The sequence below is a fragment of the Coregonus clupeaformis genome, chromosome 7 (genome assembly GCF_020615455.1).
Source record: "Coregonus clupeaformis isolate EN_2021a chromosome 7, ASM2061545v1, whole genome shotgun sequence".
Taxonomy (NCBI): Eukaryota; Metazoa; Chordata; class Actinopteri; order Salmoniformes; family Salmonidae; genus Coregonus; species Coregonus clupeaformis.
This window is the reverse complement of record NC_059198.1, coordinates 64448166-64466122: the sequence shown is the minus strand read 5'-3', so window position 1 is coordinate 64466122 and position 17957 is coordinate 64448166. Positions and strand designations below refer to the sequence as shown.

General features: G+C 44.2%; 1 protein-coding gene across 2 annotated transcripts in view; it reads right to left on the bottom strand.

The window, feature by feature from the left end:
• Positions 1-13308: 13308 nt before the first annotated feature.
• The window catches only part of LOC121569997 (mitochondrial dicarboxylate carrier), a 12718-nt gene continuing 8069 nt past the window's right edge, over positions 13309-17957 (bottom strand). For both annotated transcript variants that reach the window (XM_041881424.2, XM_041881425.1), the window contains 7 exons: positions 17583-17624; positions 17425-17468; positions 17245-17315; positions 17038-17130; positions 16731-16808; positions 15859-15915; positions 13309-14409 (listed from right to left, as the gene is read on the bottom strand). In XM_041881424.2, coding sequence (XP_041737358.1) covers positions 14308-14409; positions 15859-15915; positions 16731-16808; positions 17038-17130; positions 17245-17315; positions 17425-17468; positions 17583-17624 — 487 coding nt within the window. In that variant the 3' untranslated portion in view covers positions 13309-14307. The remainder of the gene's footprint in view (positions 14410-15858; positions 15916-16730; positions 16809-17037; positions 17131-17244; positions 17316-17424; positions 17469-17582; positions 17625-17957) is intronic.

The following is a 17957-nucleotide window of genomic DNA, read 5'->3' as shown; positions in this document are numbered from 1 at the left end:
TATTTTGCATAAAGACAGTTAAAACAGTGTACAGTACGTGTATATTTTGCATAAAGACAGTTAAGAACCTTATCGCAATTGAGAATCTAATAACGTTTAGAAGGAGTATTTTGGTTGCCAGAGCTACCTCTGACAATAATATATAAGGTCCTTGGACCTCAAGGAGTAATGGGAGGCTACGCTCCATAAAAGTACATTCTGGGGCTATAGCATAGCGAGTAACAAACAAATACATCTCATAAAAGATAGCAGGCAAGCAAAGAAGCAGAAATTAAAGAGCAAGCCTCAATATCTTGGAAAATGTGATTGCTGACATGCAAAACAGTTTGGCACCATGTCAACAATGGACTAATTAATAAACAAATACCAAAATATAGTTTTGGGCTGGAATTTTCCTTTAAGATGCAATCGATCATTCGTGTGTCAGTTAATCAATTATTAAATAAATATAACAAATTACATAAATCTAATAATTAATATGTCTCAGCATTCTGATTACATAATTGCTCGATCAAAAGAACTGCTTGACCTTGGACTAGTTAGCATAGCAGTGGCCATTAGCGCCTGAATGCTACACAAATAAAATATTATTGGTGAGTAGGTTACACATTCTTATTATCAACGTTATTCGATTTATTTGTACTCACTTCTTCACGGACGCAAACTTTTTCTTTGGTTTGTAGAGTTTCACGTCAGTCGTTTGGTTTTGCTCACCTGTCTTGGTTTGTGGGAAGGACCCGAATAGAAAATAAAGTGCCTGTCTGTTCTATAGTGGAACATAGAGATTGATAGGCACATCAGCATTATCATAAAGCCTGATAGAGGGTATGACTGCATAACAGGGACAGATAGAGGGACCATCTGTCACAAGCCTACTTAGCATCCTCTCTCCATCTCCACAGCCCAGAATTCGGGGGAATTCAGAACACTTCATTTGTTTTCCAAATTTGCAGGGAATTTTCATTTTAACTGTCGCTTCTATTTCTCAACATTCATAGCGTTCGGATAACTGAAGTTGTGTGTTTCTCCTCAAACAGCTTCTTTCTTTCTGTGTGTTGTTTGGATTGGCTGTGTGAGAGAAAATGTGTAGGAAGCGATGAGGTCTCCTCACACTGTCATGTTTTGATTCCCGGTTCCAGACAGAGGATCACATGAGGAGAAACAGTCAGACAACCGCAAACATCACAAATTACAAACCTATTTGTTTGTTGGCTTTTGAAGCAACCTTCTGTCTAGATGTTTGAAACAAGCACCTACTGTTCAGCTGTCTCAAAGAGAGATGCACTTTGCCCAGTGTCCACTTTACCCTCCGGTCTGGGGTTAATACTAATGTGATTACCCTCCAGTCTGGGGTTAATACTAATGTGATTACCCTCCGGTCTGGGTTTAATATTAATGTGATTACCCTCCGGTCTGGGGTTAATACTAATGTGATTACCCTCCAGTCTGGGGTTAATACTAATGTGATTACCCTCCAGTCTGGGGTTAATACTAATGTGATTACCCTCCAGTCTGGGGTTAATACTAATGTGATTACCCTCCAGTCTGGGGTTAATACTAATGTGATTACCCTCTGGTCTGGGGTTAATACTAATGTGATTACCCTCCAGTCTGGGGTTAATACTAATGTGATTATGCTCCCATGTATCATCTCTAAATTGTGAAGACCAGACCACACACCATGAGCACAGAGAGAAAGAGAGAGAGAGAGAGAGAGAGAGAGAGAGAGAGAGAGAGAGAAAGTGAAACCCCTCTGAGCAACCCCCCAGTCAGACACCCTGATAGCCCTCATGACGACCCCCCCACACCCACTGAGGACATACACAAGCCACAGATTGTACTCCTTATGGACTCAAACGGGAAATACATACAAGAAAATAAACTTTTTCCAAAACACACAGTGTCTAAACTCTGGTGTCCAAATACCCAGCGCGCCCTAGACCTTCTGTCTGAGGACCGACTAGGATCACCCAGCCACATAATAATACACACAGGCACAAACGACCTGAGAACACAGCAGGAAAGGGTGGCCACATCACTCAAGGGCGTGATAGAAAAAGCTTCTTCTACTTTCCCCAACGCACAAGTGGTTATCTCAACCCTGTTACCACGAAAAGACTTCCACCCTGCTACCATACAGCGGGTAAACGCAAGTATTTCCCGTGACTGTGCATCAAAACCAAATATCTTCCTGGCCCACCACTCCACCCTGGACGTGAACAGCCTTTACGACCAGGTCCACCTATACAAGGCAGCAGTGCCCACCTTCGCCCGGACCCTAAAGGATATCGCCCTCAACCGCAGACCCAACACCTCACACAGGAGCAACAGATCAACAGACACCCCGCCCAGACCAGCGAGACACTCTCCCAGACCTGCGGGACCCCCCCAGGACCTACACATAGAGGACCCCGCAGAGAGGACCTACATCCAGACCACAGCACCATCAACCACATCTACACCCCCCACCCCAACCAATTAACTCCCCCCAAGTCAACCATGCCCACACCCCATTTAGGCCCCCTCAGATCAGACCTATGCCCCTCCTACCCACCCCAAGCCCCCCACTCCCACAAAGAGGGCCTCAACATGAAAGTCACACATACGCCCAGGCCGTGAGCAGGCAAACAGGCCCAACACCCACTCTTACACTAGCCCAAGCCAATGGCATGTACCAGATGCTCAGCAGGCTCTGCTCACAATTACTGGCCTGAGGCCAAACCACACAACCAACAACATTAGACACTTTATGGAACACAAAGCCTTCACTATTTCATCCTGGAATATCCAAGGCCTGAGGTCATCTGCCTTTGGCCTAAAGAGCAGGAATCTGGACTTCACCAAAGAAATCGGAAATACAGACATTGTCATCCTACAAGAAACATGGTATAGAGGAGACGGACCCACTGGTTGCCCTCTAGGTTACAGAGAGCTGGTAGTCCCATCCACCAAACTACCAGGTGTGAAACAGGGAAGGGACTCAGGGGGTATGCTAATTTGGCATAGAGCAGACCTAACTCACTCTATTAAATTAATCAAAACAGGAACATTTTACATTTGGTTAGAAATTCAAAAGGAAATTATCTCAACTGAGAAAAATGTCCTCCTGTGTGCTACCTATATCCCCCCACTAGAATCCCCATACTTTAATGAAGACAGTTTCTCCATCCTGGAGGGGGGAAATCAATAATTTCCAGACCCAGGGACATGTACTAGTCTGTGGCGACCTAAATGCCAGAACTGGACAAGAACCTGACACCCTCAGCACACAGGGGGACAAACACCTACCTGGAGGTGACAGCATTCCCTCCCCCATATGCCCCCCTAGGCACAACTACGACAACATAACCAACAAAAATGGGTCACGACTTCTGCAGCTCTGTCGCACACTGGGTATGTACATAGTCAATGGTAGGCTTCGAGGGGACTCCTATGGTAGGTACACCTATAGCTCATCTCTTGGCAGTAGTACTGTAGACTACTTTATCACTGACCTCAACCCAGAGTCTCTCAGAGCGTTCACAGTCAGCCAACTGACACCCCTATCAGACCACAGCAAAATCACAGTCTACTTGAACAGAGCAATACTCAATCATGAGGCATCAAAGCCAAAAGAACTGAATAATATTAAGAAATGCTATAGATGGAAGGAAAGTAGTGTTGAAACCTACCAAAAAACTATTAGGAAACAACAAATTCAATCCATTCTAGACAACTTCCTGGACAAAACGTTCCACTGTAATAGTGAAGGTGTAAACTTGGCAGTAGAAAACCTAAACAGTATATTTGACCTCTCAGCTTCCCTATCAAATCTAAAAATCTCTAACAGAAAACCAAAGAAAAGTAATAACAGTGATAAATGGTTTGATGAAGAATGCAAAAACCTAAGAAAGAAATTGAGAAACCTATCCAACCAAAAACATAGAGACCCAGAAAACCTGAGCCTACGCCTTCACTATGGTGAATCACTAAAACAATACAGAAATACACTACGGAAAAAGAAGGAACAGCATGTCAGAAATCAGCTCAATGTAATTGAAGAATCCATAGACTCTAACCACTTCTGGGAAAATTGGAAAACACTAAACAAACAACAACACGAAGAGCTATCTATCCAAAACGGAGATGTATGGGTAAACCACTTCTCCAATCTTTTTGGCCCTATAACAGAGAACAAACAGCAAAAAAATATACATGATCAAATGCAAATCTTAGAATCAACTATTAAAGACTACCAGAACCCACTGGATTCTCCAATTACATTGAATGAACTACAGGATAAAATACAAACCCTCCAACCCAAAAGGTCCTGTGGTGTTGATGGTATCCTCAATGAAATGATAAAATATACAGACCACAAATTTCAATTAGCTATACTTAAACTCTTTAACATCATCCTTAGCTCTGGCATCTTCCCCAACATCTGGAACCAAGGACTGATCACCCCAATCCACAAAAAGTGGAGACAAATTTGACCCCAATAACTACCGTGGGATATGCGTCAACAGCAACCTTGGGAAAATCCTCTGCATTATCATTAACAGCAGACTAGTTCATTTCCTCAGTGAAAACAATGTACTGAGCAAATGTCAAATTGGCTTTTACCAAATTACCGTACGACAGACCACGTATTCACCCTGCACACCCTAATTGACAAACAAACAAACCAAAACAAAGGCAAAGTCTTCTCATGCTTTGTTGATTTCAAAAAAGCTTTTGACTCAATTTGGCATGAGGGTCTGCTATACAAATTGATGGAAAGTGGGGTTGGGGGAAAAACATACGACATTATAAAATCCATGTACACAAACAACAAGTGTGCGGTTAAAATTGGCAAAAACACACACATTTCTTTCCACAGGGCCGTGGGGTGAGACAGGGATGCAGTTTAAGCCCCACCCTCTTCAACATATATACAACGAATTGGCGAGGGCACTAGAACAGTCTGCAGCACCCGGCCTCACCCTACTAGAATCTGAAGTCAAATGTCTTCTGTTTGCTGACGATCTGGTGCTTCTGTCACCAACCAAGGAGGGCCTACAGCAGCACCTAGATCTTCTGCACAGATTCTGTCAGACCTGGGCCCTGACAGTAAATCTCAGTAAGACAAAAATAATGGTGTTCCAAAAAAGGTCCAGTTGCCAGGACCACAAATACAAATTCCATCTAGACACCGTTGCCCTAGAGCACACACAAAACTATACATACCTCGGCCTAAACATCAGCGCCACAGGTAACTTCCACAAAGCTGTGAACGATCTGAGAGACAAGGCAAGAAGGGCCTTCTATGCCATCAAAAGGAACATAAAATTTGACATACCAATTAGGATCTGGCTAAAAATACTTGAATCAGTTATAGAACCCATTGCCCTTTATGGTTCTGAGGTCTGGGGTCCGCTCACCAACCAAGAATTCACAAAATGGGACAAACACCAAATTGAGACTCTGCATGCAGAATTCTGCAAAAACATCCTCCGTGTACAACGTAAAACACCAAATAATGCATGCAGAGCAGAATTAGGCCAATACCCGCTAATTATCAAAATCCAGAAAAGAGCCGTTAAATTCTATAACCACTTAAAAGGAAGCGATTCCCAAACCTTCCATAACAAAGCCATCACCTACAGAGAGATGAACTTGGAGAAGAGTCCCCTAGTAAGCTTGTCCTGGGGCTCTGTTCACAAACACAAACAGACCCCACACAGCCCCAGGACAACAACAACAACAACACAACTAGACCCAACCAAATCATGAGAAAACAAAAAGAGAATTACTTGACACATTGGAAAGAACAAACAAAAAAACAGAGCAAACTAGAATGCTATTTGGCCCTAAACAGAGAGTACACAGTGGCAGAATACTTGACCACTGTGACTGACCCAAACTTAAGGAAAGCTTTGACTATGTACAGACTCAGTGAGCATAGCCTTGCTATTGAGAAAGGCCGCCGTAGGCAGACCTGGCTCTCAAGAGAAGACAGGCTATGTGCACACTGCCCACAAAATGAGGTGGAAACTGAGCTGCACTTCCTAACCTCCTGCCAAATGTATGACCATATTAGAGACACATATTTCCCTCAGATTACAGCGATCCACAAAGAATTCGAAAACAAACCCAATTTTGATAAACTCCCTTATCTACTGGGTGAAAAACCACAGTGTGCCATCACAGCTGCAAGATTTGTGACCTGTTGCCACAAGAAAAGGGCAACCAGTGAAGAACAAACACCATTGTAAATACAACCCATATTTATGTATATTTATTTTCCCATTTGTACTTTAACTATTTGCACATTGTTACAACACTGTATATATACATAATATGACATTTGAAATGTCTTTATTCTTTTGAAACTTCTGAGTGTAATGTTTACTGTTAATATTTATTGTTTATTTCACTTTTGTTTACTATCTACTTCACTTGCTTTGGCAATGTTAACACACGTTTCCCATGCCAATAAAGCCCTTAAATTGAAATTGAATTGAATTGAGAGAGAGAGAGAGAGAGAGAGAGAGAGAGAGAGAGAGAGAGAGAGAGAGAGAGAGAGAGAGAGAGAGAGAGAGAGAGAGAGAGAGAGAGAGAGAGAGAGAGAGAGAGAGAGAGAGAGAGAGAGAGAGAGAGGGGAGAGAGAGAGAGAGCGAGAGAGCGAGAGACAGAGAGACAGAGAGACAGACAGACAGACAGACAGACATATTTCCATGTCCCGGTCCGTATTGAGAGAGATAGAGAAAAGAGGAGTGAGTTGACCTGTGTGTTATTTTATAACTCAACTTTGAACATTCACATGTATTTTATCTGCGACATAGTGCTTGATAAAAGACAAACCACAAATATAAACCTGCCTCACTGTGACCATTTTTATGTCTCTGCGTCCAGTATGAAGGAAGTACGAGGTAGTTTCGTGAGCCAATAACTGAACGTCTATGGGTATCTGCTAGCATGCTCACTCAGATTTACCTTCAGATCTGAGTCACACCATGGGACTACTGCACATTTCTATATCAAGTCCCCACTCCTATAAAAAACAAGCCACAGATGTAAAACCTGCCACAGTGGCCGGACTCAAGGGAGAAGAAGCAGATGAATGTAATCAGGCCAGGAATCAACTGTCTCAGTGGCCGGACTCTGGGGACCAGAAGCAGATGAATGTAATCAGGCCAGGAATCAACTGTCTCAGTGGCCGGACTCTGGGGACCAGAAGCAGATGAATGTAATCAGGCCAGGAATCAACTGTCTCAGTGGCCAGGCACTGGGGACAAGAAGCAGATTAATGTAATCCGGCCAGGATCCCATCGCAGACCATTACTTTCCAGATAGCTCTTTCAGAAGTGTTTGATTTGAACAACATGTTTATTTTTATTTTCCCCGTACAATTTAACATTGTTGTATCTCCCGGTTGGAGGGAATTGACAGTTTATATTGAAAATGTCATTATTGTGTGCACTGTATGACAGGTCACGCCATGGGACTAAATCAAGTGATAACTCCCTCCATGCTGCTGTGAATGAATTGGACTTCTGAGAGAGCTGTAAATATGGAACCCCTCCACTATATAGACTTCTGAGAGAGCTGGAAACATGGAGACTAGGGGTACTTTTCTGGCCTGTATCCCATTGACAGCCCAACTGGCCAAAATCTATGACTTACCTTTTCCTTAACCCTAACCGAACCCCTAACCTTAACCCTAACCTCATTTGAACCAATTTGAAAATGTAATATCGGTTTGCACGTCAGCCACGTCTCAATTCTTCCCAGGCCTTGACTGCAGATGACAGAACTGCAGATCTGTGCCACTGCCAAATACAATATTGTGAGAAGAAAGCAGACTGACCGTATACTGTGTCACGATTCGTCACCAGGTCACATGTGCTTGCGAGGCAAAGGATCCGTGGTCAGAGCCCTGTAAAGGAAGCTATACTGAGCATTGGTTCAGGTCGACCCTGTCACTCCACTGAACAGAGCATTGGTTCAGGTCGACCCTGTCACACCACTGAACAGCGCATTGGTTCAGGTCGACCCTGTCGCACCACTGAACAGAGCATTGGTTCAGGTCGACCCTGTCACACCACTGAACAGAGCATTGGTTCAGGTCGACCCTGTAACATCACCGAACAGAGCATTGGTTCAGGTCGACCCTGTTACACCACCGAACAGAGCAGCTCCCGTAGCATGTAGTCTTCTAGCTCCTATAGCATGTAGTCTTCTAGCTCACGTTGCATGTAGCCTTCTAGCTCTCATAGCAAGTCGTCTACTAGCTCCTATAGCATGTAGTTTTCTAGCTCCCGTAGCATGTAGTCTTCTAGCTCCTATAGCATGTAGTTTTCTAGCTCCCGTAGCATGTAGTCTTCTAGCTCCTATAGCATGTAGTCTTCTAGCTCCCATAGCATATAGTCTTCTAGCTCCTATAGCATGTAGTCTTCTAGCTCCTATAGCATGTAGTCTTCTAGCTCCTATAACATGTAGTCTTCTAACTCCTATAGCATGTAGTCTTCTAGCTCCTATAGCATGTAGTCTTCCAGCTCCTATAGCATGTAGTTTCCTAGCTCCCCTAACATGTAGTCTTCTAGCTCCTATAGCATGTAGTCTTCTAGCTCCCGTAGCATGTAGTCTTCTAGCTCCCGTAGCATGGAGTCTTCTAGCTCCTATAGCATGTAGTCTTCTAGCCCCGTAGCATGTAGTCTTCTAGCTCCTATAGCATGTAGTCTTCTTGCTCCTATAGCATGTAGTCTTCTAGCTCCTATAGCATGTAGTCTTCTAGCCCCTGTAGCATGTAGTCTTCTAGCTCCTATAGTATGTAGCCTTCTAGCTCCTATAGCATGTAGTCTTCTAGCTCCTATAGCATGTAGTCTTCTAGCTCCCGTAGCATGTAGCCTTCTAGTTCCCGTAGCATGTAGTCTTCTAGCTCCAGTAGCATGTAGTCTTCTAGCTCACGTTGCATGTAGTCTTCTAGCTCCTGTAGCATGTCGTTTTCTAGCTCCTATAGCATGTAGTCTTTTAGCTCACGTAGCATGTCGTTTTCTAGCTCCTATAGCATGTAGTCTTCTAGCACCTATAGCATGTAGTCTTCTAGCTCCTATAGCATGTAGTCATCTAGCTCCTATAGCATGTAGTCATCTAGCTCCTATAGCATGTAATCGTCTAGCTCCTATAGCATGTAGTCTTCTAGCTCCCGTAGCATGTAGCCTTCTAGCTCCAGTAGCATGTAGCCTTCTAGCTCCTATAGTATGTAGTCTTCTAGCTCCTATAGCATGTAGTCTTCTAGCTCCAGTAGCATGTAGTCTTCTAGCTCACGTAGCATGTAGTCTTCTAGCTCCTATAGCATGTAGTCTTCTAGCTCCAGTAGAATGTAGTTTTCTTGCTCCCATAGCATGTAGTCTTCTAGCTCACGTAGCATGTAGTCTTCTAGCTCACGTAGCATGTAGTCTTCTAGCTCCTATAGCATGTAATCTTCTAGCTCCTGTAGCATGTAGTCTTCTAGCTCCTATAGCATGTAGTCTTCTAGCTCACGTAGCATGTAGTATTCTAGCTCACGTAGCATGTAGTCTTCTTGCTCCTATAGCATGTAGTCTTCTAGCTCCTATAGCATGTACTCTTCTAGCTCCAGTAGCATGTACTCTTCTAGCTCCTATAGCATGTAGTCTTCTAGCTCCTATAGCATGTAGTCTTCTAGCTCCTATAGCATGTAGTCTTCTAGCTCCTATGGCATGTAGTCTTCTAGCTCCTGTGGCATGTAGTCGTCTAGCTCCTATAGCATGTAGTCTTCTAGCTCCAATAGCATGTAGTATTCTAGCTCCCGTAGCATGTAGTATTCTCGCTCCTATAGCATGTAGTCTTCTAGCTCCTATAGCATGTAGTCTTCTAGCTCACGTAGCATGTAGTCTTCTAGCTCCTATAGCATGTGGTCTTCTAGCTCCTATAGCATGTAGTCTTCTAGCTCCTATAGCATGTAGTATTCTAGCTCCTGTAGCATGTAGTCTTCTAGCTCCTATAGCATGTAGTCTTCTAGCTCCTATAGCATGTAGTCTTCTAGCTCCTATAGCATGTAGTCTTCTAGCTCCTATAGCATGTAGTCTTCTAGCTCCCGTAACATGTAGTCTTCTAGCTCCTATAGCATGTAGTCTTCTAGCTCCCGTAGCATGTAGTCTTCTAGCTCCTGTAGCATGTACTCTTCTAGCTCCTATAGCATGTAGTCTTCTAGCTCCTATAGCATGTAGTCTTCTAGCTCCTATAGCATATAGTCTTCTAGATCCTATAGCATGTAATCTTCTAGCTCCTGTAGCATGTAGTCTTCTAGCTCCTATAGCATGTAGTCTTCTAGCTCACGTAGCATGTAGTCTTCTAGCTCCTATAGCATGTAGTCTTCTAGCCCCCGTAGCATGTAGTCTTCTAGCTCACGTAGCATGTAGTCTTCTAGCTCTTATAGCATGTAGTCTTCTAGCTCCTATAGCATGTAGTCTTCTAGCTCCTATAGCATGTAGTCTTCTAGCTCCCGTAGCATGTAGTCTTCTAGCTCACGTAGCATGTAGTCTTCTAGCTCACATAGCATGTAGTCTTCTACTACAGCCTGAGGACGTATTTATCAAGAATCTGAGAGCAGGCTGATACTAGATTACCACTCATTTCCACTTGAGACACTTGACACGGCCCCACTAGGTCCCCCGTCCATGTAAAAATCAAATCTGATCCTAAACAAACACAGATGCTTGATGCATACGGTCCCTGTACTGCAGAAGCACCAAGCCAGTAGTTAGACGTTCAGTTAGCCTTGTATAGTCCTGTACTGCAGAAGCACCAAGCCAGTAGTTTGACGTTCAGTTAGCCTTGTATAGTCCTGTACTGCAGAAGCACCAAGCCAGAAGTTTGACGTTCAGTTAGCCTTGTATAGTCCTGTACTGCAGAAGCACCAAGCCAGAAGTTTGACGTTCAGTTAGCCTTGTATAGTCCTGTACTGCAGAAGCCCAGAGCCAGCTAGACTGAGGCAGAGCGGCAGGTTAAATATGTGGGATGGCAAATTATCAACACCATCTGAAAGCAGAGCATGATTGATGACACCTCGCTGTATAGTGCACACTCATGCAAAACCACATCCCAATTCAAACCCCCCCCACACACACACACACAGGAACAGGAGTCAGAACACTGTCTTACAGCTGAGAATGTTGGCAGGATCTGAACTAGAACCACAACATTCAGCATCAAGTTTGAAAATCCTTTCTGAAGATCTCTTATAACAAAAATAAAAATAGGGCCTGTTGAATATCCATTTAACATACAGTGGGGAGAACAAGTATTTGATACACTGCCGATTTTGCAGGTTTTCCTACTTACAAAGCATGTCGAGGTCTGTAATTTTTATCATAGGTACACTTCAGCTGTGAGAGACGGAATCTAAAACAAAAATCCAGAAAATCACATTGTATGATTTTTAAGTAATTAATTTGCATTTTATTGCATGACATAAGGATTTGATACATCAGAAAAGCAGAACTTAATATTTGGTACAGAAACCTTTGTTTGCAATTACAGAGATCATATGTTTCCTGTAGGTCTTGACCAGGTTTGCACACACTGCAGCAGGGATTTTGGCCCACTCCTCCATACAGACCTTCTCCAGATCCTTCAGGTTTCGGGGCTGTCGCTGGGCAATACGGACTTTCAGCTCCCTCCAAATATTTTCTATTGGGTTCAGGTCTGGAGACTGGCTAGGCCACTCCAAGACCTTGAGATGCTTCTTACGGAGCCACTCCTTAGTTGCCCTGGCTGTGTGTTTCAGGTCGTTGTCATGCTGGAAGACCCAGCCACAACCCATCTTCAATGCTCTTACTGAGGGAAGGAGGTTGTTGGCCAAGATCTCGCGATATATGGCCCCATCCATCCTCCCCTCAATACGGTGCAGTCGTCCTGTCCCCTTTGCAGAAAAGCATCCCCAAAGAATGATGTTTCCACCTCCATGCTTCACGGTTGGGATGGTGTTCTTGGGGTTGTACTCATCCTTCTTCTTCCTCCAAACACGGCAAGTGGAGTTTAGACCAAAAAGCTCTATTTTTGTCTCATCAGACCACACGACCTTCTCCCATTCCTCCTCTGGATCATCCAGATGGTCATTGGCAAACTTCAGACGGGGCCTGGACATGCGCTGGCTTGAGCAGGGGGACCTTGCGGTGCTGCAGGATTTTAATCCATGACGGCGTAGTGTGTTACTAATGGTTTTCTTTGAGACTGTGGTCCCAGCTCTCTTCAGGTCATTGACCAGGTCCTGCCGTGTAGTTCTGGGCTGATCCATCACCTTCCTCATGATCATTGATGCCCCACGAGGTGAGATCTTGCATGGAGCCCCAGACCGAGGGTGATTGACCGTCATCTTGAACTTCTTCCATTTTCTAATAATTGCGCCAACAGTTGTTGCCTTCTCACCAAGCTGCCTTCTCACCAAGCTGCTTGCCTATTGTCCTGTAGCCCATCCCAGCCTTGTGCAGGTCTACAATTTTATCCCTGATGTCCTTACACAGCTCTCTGGTCTTGGCCATTGTGGTGAGGTTGGAGTCTGTTTGATTGAGTGTGTGGACAGGTGTCTTTTATACAGGTAACGAGTTCAAACAGGTGCAGTTAATACAGGTAATGAGTGGAGAACAGGAGGGCTTCTTAAAGAAAAACTAACAGGTCTGTAAGAGCCGGAATTCTTACTGGTTGGTAGGTGATCAAATACTTATGTCATGCAATAAAATGCAAATTAATTACTTAAAAATCATAATGTCATTTTCTGGATTTTTGTTTTAGATTCCGTCTCTCACAGTTGAAGTGTGCCTATGATAAAAATTACAGACCTCTACATGCTTTGTAAGTAGGAAAACCTGCAAAATCAACAGTGTATAAAATACTTGTTCTCCCTACTGTATGTAGCTAGGTGTTAATATCCATTTAACATATGTAACTAGGTGTTTAACATATGTAACTAGGTGTTAATATCCATGTAACATATGTCACTAGGTGTTAATATCAATTTAACATATGTAACTAGGTGTTAATATCCATGTAACATATGTAACTAGGTGTTGCAAGCTGTCCATCACTTGGAAGTGTTGATCCAGTCCAGAGTTTCCAGTGTTTGAAAGAGTTGGAGAACTATAGAGTGACGTCGGTGGATAATGTAAGACAGAGAACGTTAAACACAGCCAGAACATTAAACACAGCCAGACACCTAACCTTGTGGGAGACCTATAGTCGCTTAGTACTAGAGTTAAAGCTATTACCATATAGAACAGAGACAGGCAGGGAGGGAGGCAGGCAAGCAAGCAGGCAGACATGAAATAATCTCTGTAACAAGCATATTTATTGACATATTGGTATTTATTACTATATAGGCATTCCTTTATTTCTCAGTCCATTCATTGGCCATTCCTTTATTTCTCAGTCCATTCATTGGCCATTCCTTTATTTCTCAGTCCACTCATTGGCCAATTAAACTGGCTTCTTACCATTGTTGTTTTGACAGTCAACTGACCGAGCATAAATGAAGCAGGAAGTAGCCATCTTGCCCTCATCAATGTGAAATATGCACTCGTCCTATCGGCATTTAAAAACAGCTTGCAAAATGTATTCTACAATACAAAAACATATGGCGTGAATAACAAAACTCCTCAAACTGGTACAAAACACACTCCCATACAACCGACCCACTTATACACGTTAAGACCTGGTACAGCGATCATAGATGTCTGCAGAGTACGCATAGACCAGTGTAACGGTGCCCTCTAGCAGGTTCATTCTACAGAGGCTGTTCCAGTTCAGATGGATTACTTAAATCGGTATCCCAAATGGATCTATTCCCTATATAGTGCACTCGGCTCTGGTCAAAAGTAGTGCATTATATAGGGATCCATTTAGGACAAACACTTTGTATTATTTTCTATAGTCCGTCACTAGATCCTCATCACAAAGTAGATCATTAGATCCAGTCATTAGATCTTATTGGCAAAGTAGTAGGCTGTGCTGTGGCAGTCCAGTCAGTCAGTCACTAGGCTGTATCCAGAAACCCCCCCTTCAGTCAGTCACTAGGCTGTATCCAGAAACCCCCCTTCAGTCAGTCACTAGGCTGTATCCAGAAACCCCCCTTCAGTCAGTCACTAGGCTGTATCCAGACGGTGGGGTTTAGGATGGGGAGGTGAGAGGTTGCAGGTGGATTCAAGCTGCCTGCTCACTTAGAACAAAACAGGGAACAAAGGGAGTAGGCGTGGCCTGGCAGTCCTGACACAGAGGTCACATTTCAGACTACTCAAAGGGTGATCAGGTGGTGACCCCTAACCCTTCTCAGGTGACGATCCTGATGCCGCAGCAGGTCCTGAGCTGCTCTAGGAAGATGAAGGTGAGGACCGTGTGAGGGATGAGACGGATCCCTGCTGGAACCAGACCCTGAAGAGAAGCAGGACAGGACAGTTAATATATGTATGATTAATGGTTCAGACAGTTACTAGGTAACAGTGTGAGGGATGAGACGGACCCCTGCTGGAGCCAGACCCTGAAGAGGAGAGAGACCATAGGTTTACCAGTCTGTATGGCAGGTGGAATTAAAGTGGTGCACTGTGTGTGCTTTTTCAAGGTGAGCAGTGTGTTTAAAGTAGAGAGCAGCTCTCCTCCTAGAGGGCTGCTGGGTGTGAGGGCTTTGTCTCCAGCCTTTTCTGTAACACACCTGATTCAGGTCAGTTAATATCTTAAGCACCCCCACAGACTGTACGATTTCAGCCGCTTTAAGCCACGACTTTGCCGTCTCATACAAAATGTCCACGTCGTGGGCAGATTCTTCGGTGGTAAACGATTGTCGGACGTCTCGGCTCGTTCCGTGTGACAGGGTCTAGGTCTGCCGATTAAGTACCAGTACGTGTGGTCGTAGGCGGCGACAAAAGTTCTGGCAGTGTCAGACATTTTGAGCCTTTATCGTGTAGTGTGTGGCTGGTGTTACGAGCCGATCCCGGTGACTGACCAATAGGAACACGGCCGGCACTGAGTATGCACACAATAATACGACTATTGTGAATAGTCTGATTAATATAATAGTTTGATTTAAATGTTTACCCGCTCTGCAAGAAGAGCGATTTCTCTAATAACGCTGTTTACATGAAAATCAGGCTACCTGATGGGATTTTGATAAATGCACAAAATCAGCAATGAAAATAAAAGTTTACCACAGCGACTATGTTATTTTCGGGAAGGCCATTTGATTCTGAGTTCGGACATATAAAGTTTGTGTGTGAAAACTATTTCTAAGATGCATACTTTCAGTTTTTCCCGAACTCACTTCACTCGCGCTTACACGAATAATCCACCAAAAACCACTAATTTATAATAGTGATAAAAATATTTGTGAGCAACATTAAAATCTTGGTGGAAATCTGTTGCAGCTCAAGTCGACTACAAAACCCACAATGCAATGCTCTCTCTCTGGGCTGGCTAGCTAGCTAGCAAATGTAGCTAGCTAGCAAATGTAGCTAGCTAGCAAATGTAGCTACACACACACACAACAATACCAAAGTCAATATCAGCAATGTGAAGTAGCTAGCTAGCTGTAAAATCGCCTGATTTCACAGACGGACCACTTTGAAGGTAAATCATGGTGAAAATAGTTATTTTACCCACTGATAGAACACAGGCTTTCACCAAATTGACAGGAGTTTCCTGGTTTTTATTTATGGTGTGGATTATCCCTTTAAGGAGCAGCCGGTAAGTAGAACCAGGTGTATTCAATTAAGACTAGAACAACATCCTGCAGGAGGGTGGCTCTCAAGGAGAAGGGGTTGACCACCGCTGGTTTAAGGCAATGTTAACTATGCTATTTTATTGTCAACGATATATAATAACAGTTACCTTGTAGAAGGCATTGGGTCCCAGTTTAGCTGTATCTGTCATACAGTGTAGCAGCCCCTGAAACAGAAGAAACAGAATCCAAGTCAAGAAATGACACTTCTTATTGCAAGCTGATGGTTGATGGTTGAAAACAACCCATGCCTAACTCCCTCCCAATCCCTCCGTCCCTCCCCTCATTTCCCTCCCTCCCAATACCTCCGTCCCTCCCCTCATTTCCCTCCGTCTCTCCTCATTTCCCTCCTTCCCAATCCCTCATTTCCCTCCTTCCCAATCCCTCCGTCCCTCCCCCCCTCATTTCCCTCTCTCCCAATCCCTCCGTCACTCCCCTCATTTCCCTCCTTCCCAATCCCTCCCCTCATATTTCCCTCCATCCCAATCCCTCCGTCCCTCATTTCCCTCCCTCCCAATACCTCCGTCCCTCCCCCTCATTTCCCTCCCTCCCAATACCTCCATCCCTCCCCTCATTTCCCTCCCTCCCAATACCTCCATCCCTCCCCTCATTTCCCTTCCTCCCAATCCCTGACCGTCAACAACAGAACTGTCAGAGCAATGACAAGCAGCAGCCTGACAGATAAAGGCTCCATGTACTTGACAACATCAGAACAGCAGCTGCCAGAGGTGGAGAAGGGTGGAGAAGGGTTAGATTTACACAGTGATATCCCTAGACAACATCTACACCAGTCCTGTGGAGTCAGAACCCACATGAATGCACATGTTTACTCTATCCCTGTAGCAACACACCTGATTCAATGAATCATCTAGCCCTTGACTAGTTGAATCAGGTGTGGTATAGTGTTGGGCTACAGTCCTGCGAGTACCTAGGACTGGAATTGAGAAACCCTGATCTACAGTACATACACACACAAACTTACCACATATTCCCCTTTTGAGTTCATCAGCCTGGTCTTCAAGACATCCAGTGGTTGGCACAGGACAGTGGCACAGCCTCCCTACACAGAGAAGCAGAGGGCATTACACAACACTAACCCATAGCTCCTGTCTCCCTACAGAGAGACAGAGTCCACACAACACTAACCCACATCTCCAGTCTCCCTACAGAGACAGAGTTTACATAACGCTAACCCACATCTCCAGTCTCCCTACAGAGACAGAGTTTACACAACACTAACCCACATCTCCAGTATCATTGCTTTTCTAAAGAGTAAACTGGACACTCACTGCGATGAGGCTGGCCAGGAAGTGTGTGAGAATGTTGTCTTGCATGGCTCCAGTCCCCAGAACCAGCTGCTTGGCCTGGTCATAACAGGCCAGCTACAGACAGATCAAATATAAGTCAAATCTAGTTGAAACATTTTGGACAAAGACACACACACATTAACACCCACTAACACCCCCCACAGACTCACACCCACCATAGGACCTCACCTGTCCAACAGTGACCAGTGCTCCTCTAGTGGATGCCATTGTGGCTCCAGAAAACAGCTTCTTCATTCCCTCTATGGAGAAATACTGTGTCATGAGTGCAACTGCGTCCCTTCAAATCGTCCCGTAACTTCAATCTCAACCTGATCCCAATGATCCCCCCCATCAATCAAACTTACTTACCCTCTTTCCATACCCGGAACAGTCCATCTAGTGCATGGGCATAACTGTATGAGATGGGGAAGAAACAATTGTGGAGGTCAAAAGTCTCTCAAAACATGATACCAAATAGTTAATAGCATTATGTAAGTTATCATATGATTTTACTATATTTAACTCACTTTCTCCTGAGTTCTAGCGGTACTTTAACATCATTCTGCATTCTGGATCGGGAAAAATATATATATGGCAAGTATGAGTGTTTTGCCCTGTACATTTGGTTAGTCTATAGCAGGGATGGGCAACTCCAGTCCTCGGGGGCCTGATTGGTGTCACACTTTGGTCCCAGCTAACACACCTGACTCTAATAATCAACCAATCATGGTCTTCAGTTTAGAACGCAATTAGTTTAATCAGCTGTGCTTGCTAGGGATGATGGGAAAAAAATGTGACATCACTCCAGCCCCACCCCGAGGGCTGTTGTCCATTCCTGATCTATTGAATGGTTGAGTAAAGCAATATACTGCATGTCATCACTGACATCTAGTGGACATAAT